General features: G+C 68.4%; 1 protein-coding gene across 1 annotated transcript; it reads left to right on the plus strand.

Moving 5' to 3' along the window:
• Positions 1 to 2,394: 2,394 nt before the first annotated feature.
• MNEG_14052 (hypothetical protein) lies at positions 2,395 to 2,560 on the plus strand (the record flags this gene model as incomplete). The annotated part of the gene is made up of 1 exon (XM_014037476.1): positions 2,395 to 2,560. A coding segment is annotated over one exon (166 nt), but the record flags the coding sequence as incomplete, so codon positions are not given.
• Between the last annotated feature and the right edge of the window lie 888 nt (positions 2,561 to 3,448).

Raw genomic sequence — 3,448 nt, forward strand, 5'->3', positions numbered from 1 at the left:
CCCCTCACGCGCCCGCCCCCGCCCGCCAGTCGTGCTGACGGGCAACGTCGGCCGGGACCTGGTGCCGCGCCGCGTCGGCAACAGCATCGTCGCCTCCACCAGCCTCGCGATCCCCGCCGGCACCGGCCCCCAGGGCGAGAAAAAGACGCATTGGTGCGCCGCGCGGCAACTCCAGACCCGCTCCTGCGCTCCCCTGCTCGTACGCGCCGCCGCGCTGACACAGAGACCCACAGATTGTACCCACCGGATCCAGAGCGGCTGGCGTTTCTTGCAGGCAGCCCACGCCCGCCGGCCGGCCCCGCCGCAGGTTCAATCTGGAGATTTGGTCGCCGCTGGCGGACCAGGCGGTTGCCGCCGTTTTCAAGGGGTCCAGAATCGTGGTCCACGGCCGCCTCAAGCTCGTGAGTCGCCAGGGCCTTGGATTTTTAGTCCTGACTGCGACGCGTGTGTGCACAGCCCCAGCGGTGCCGCCTGCAGCCGAGGCGACCGTTGTGCCGGTGCAGGCTTTCCCGCCACCGCTTTCCAGCTGCCGAAGCCTCCCCTCTCCTCCCTCTTCCTGGCAGCAGTCAGCAGGTGTCATTGGCCTGTGCTGCTGTATCGTGCTCGCGCGCGACCTCGGAGGGGGGGGGGGAGCCCTCTTGTTGTGCGCCGCGCCCACCGAATGAATGCCCCCCGGCCACTCGCCTTACCACCTTGTCACCCGCAGGACAAATGGAATGACAAGGTCACGGGCGTTGAGAGGGAAGCCGTGAAGGTGACCCGCTGCAGCAGCTGCGCAGCCCTGCGTGGCTGCGCTGACCCGACCATGCCGTGTGTACGCGCACGTGTGCGTGTGCGCGCGCGTGTGTGTGTGTGTGTGTGTATGTGTGTGTGCATGCATGCACGCGTGTGTGTGTAACTGAGTGTGTGTGTGTTCGCTTGTGCGTGCGCGTTTGCGTGTGTGTTTGTGTGTTATCTGCGGATGCGTCGAGTGCGTGTGTTCGCTGTGCGGAGGCTTGCTTGTGTGGAGTGACCCTGCCCACCCCGGCTCCGCGCCATCCTGGGCGCCTGCCGGGCCGCTCACGCGCGCACACTGGGGCTTGCCTGGCGGCGTCGGCAGCGCGGCCGACAGGCAGCCGTTGCGGGCCGCCTGGAAAACACCACCGCGCAGTCAGCAGCCAGCCACACCGTACACATCACAATCAGCTCCGCAACCCATGCGATGCGATGTGCCGTGCAGATTGTTTGTGAACAGATTGGCATCGTACGCCCGCCACTGCCGCGGGCTGGGGACACGGGCTACCCGCCTCAGCCAGTCTATACCGCCCCCGTGGCGGCTGCGGCGCCCTGGGGCCAGCAGCCGGCGGCGGCGGCCCCGCAAACCGCATGGGCCGCGCAACCCGAGCAGCCCGCCGCCGCCGAACCTTGGGAGCAGCCGCCGCAGGCGTACGCCGCACCGCACCCGCCACAGTATCAGGCATGTGCACCGCCCCAGGCGCAGCCCCAGGGGTATGGCCTGCCGCAGGCTCAGTATGACGCGTACGTGCAGCCGCAGGCGCAGCCTCAGACGTTCGGGCAGGCGCAGGCGCAGCCCCAGGGGTATGAGCTGCCGCAGGCGCAGGCGCAGCCACAGGCGTACGCCCCGCCTGCACAGGCGCCGCCGCCGCCGCAGTCTGCGCAGGCGTGGGCGCAGCAGCCTCAGCAGCAGCCGGCCCAGCAGCAGCCGCCCCAGCAGCTGCCGCAGCAGCCCTATGTGGCCGCGGGTCAGCTGGGCCTGCCGCACCCTGATGAGGTGACCGATCCCCACGAGGCATTGTGGCTGTCGGTGGTGACGTCACCGCAAGACTGGTGAGCGCACGCGCGCCTGGAACTTGCTGGCGGGCGGGCGGGCTGGATGCTGCTGCGTGCCTGGCGCCGCTGGGGTGTTGGTTATGATACACCATCTAGTGTCCTGAATGGGCAGGAGCCGTCGACAAGGGAGCCTCTGGCTGGGTTGCCATCACAGGGCCTCGCTGTGAAGCGTGGAAGCTTAACACAGCGCTCGCAGCAGCGGCTCAAAACTCGCATCCCTGCACCCCCCCGCTACTCGCCGCTTTCCCTGCACCAGGTGGGACAACCGCACGGTGAGCACGCGCGGGCGCGCCGCGGCAGGGAGCCAGGCATGGCGTGCTTGGTTTCGAGGCCAGTGCATCGGGCCTGAACTTTCATCGCTGCCCTGCACAACTCGCAAAGCCTGGCTTTGCCTTCTTCTCTGAGACGCATGTTTCAATCATCATCTGGCCCCCGCTGCCTGCGCAGAACAAGCGCAACCCCAGAGCGCCAGACTTCAAGAGCCGGAGCACCGGGGACGCGCTGTGGCTGAACGACAAGAGGGGGGTCCCCGAGTGGGCGCGGGCCAACCTGCCCCCGCCGCAGCCCCCGCGCGGCGCGGGGCGCTGAGCGCGCGGCCCTGGCGGCGCACGGCGGCGGCAGAGCCCCTGTCGGAGCCTGCGTGCCGGCCATCGCGCGCCGCGCCGCGCCGAGCGGCAAGAAGCGTCTGACTCCTGCTGTTCCTCGCCAGGGTCCCCGGGGGCTGGTGTAGGTACCTGTGATATCCGAGCGGCGCGTCGGGCCCTGCGGTCTGTGTCTGCTCACAGCCTCGTGCTGAATCCACCCTAGCGTTGAAAATGTCCGCCTGTCGAATGGATTGCGCCTGGGGTTTTGACCTCTGAGCCCTGAACCCTAGGCCGCAAGAGTATAGCAGGAGGGGTGGAAGCTGCTTGTAACGCGTTACACCGCTCTTGACTGATGTGCGTCGCGCGCCCCTGCGCGCTGCGCTGCGTGCCTTGCAGGGAATTCCCTCGGCGGCGGGCCCGGCAGCGCGGACGGATGCGGCCGTGCGAATTGCATTCGGAAGCATCAAATGTGCGTTGGTCAACTCTAATCTGGGCATCCGCCGGCAGGGCGCCGCGGCGAGGTGGCCGCGCGGGCGCCGGGGTTGGTTGGCCCTCCCGAGGTTGATTTGGGCCCTCATTGGGCTGTATGGGTCAAGTGCGACTAAGCGCTCGCGCGATTCATTTAGTGGTGAGAACTACTGCGTATTGCTGGTCGAACGGCCGCGGGGGCGCCGCGTGGCGATGCGCCGCCTGCAAAAGCGGGTCGCGGCGACAGCCCGCGCGGGCCGGCGCGGCGCGCTTGCCGCGGCGGACTGTCTGGACTAAATGTTGCAAATTTCAGCAGCGAGGCATCGCTGGCATCAATCGGGCCCGCTCGGCGCGCGCCGGGCCGGGCAATCAAGGTCTCTCTGGCGCGCAACGCGGGTGCGCGCGGGAGGTCAGGAACGCCGCGCGAGCGCGCGGGGCAGGCTAGCAGGTGTGTGGTGCAGGGCTAAGCGAACCCGCCGGCATCAGGCGGGAGAGGCTATCTGACAAAGGAAAGGCAGTGCGTTTTGCAGGTGGGAGAGAGAAAATGGCCCCGGTGGGCTTGAAGG

The sequence above is a fragment of the Monoraphidium neglectum genome, assembly GCF_000611645.1.
Source record: "Monoraphidium neglectum strain SAG 48.87 unplaced genomic scaffold scaffold04225, whole genome shotgun sequence".
NCBI lineage: Eukaryota > Viridiplantae > Chlorophyta > Chlorophyceae > Sphaeropleales > Selenastraceae > Monoraphidium > Monoraphidium neglectum.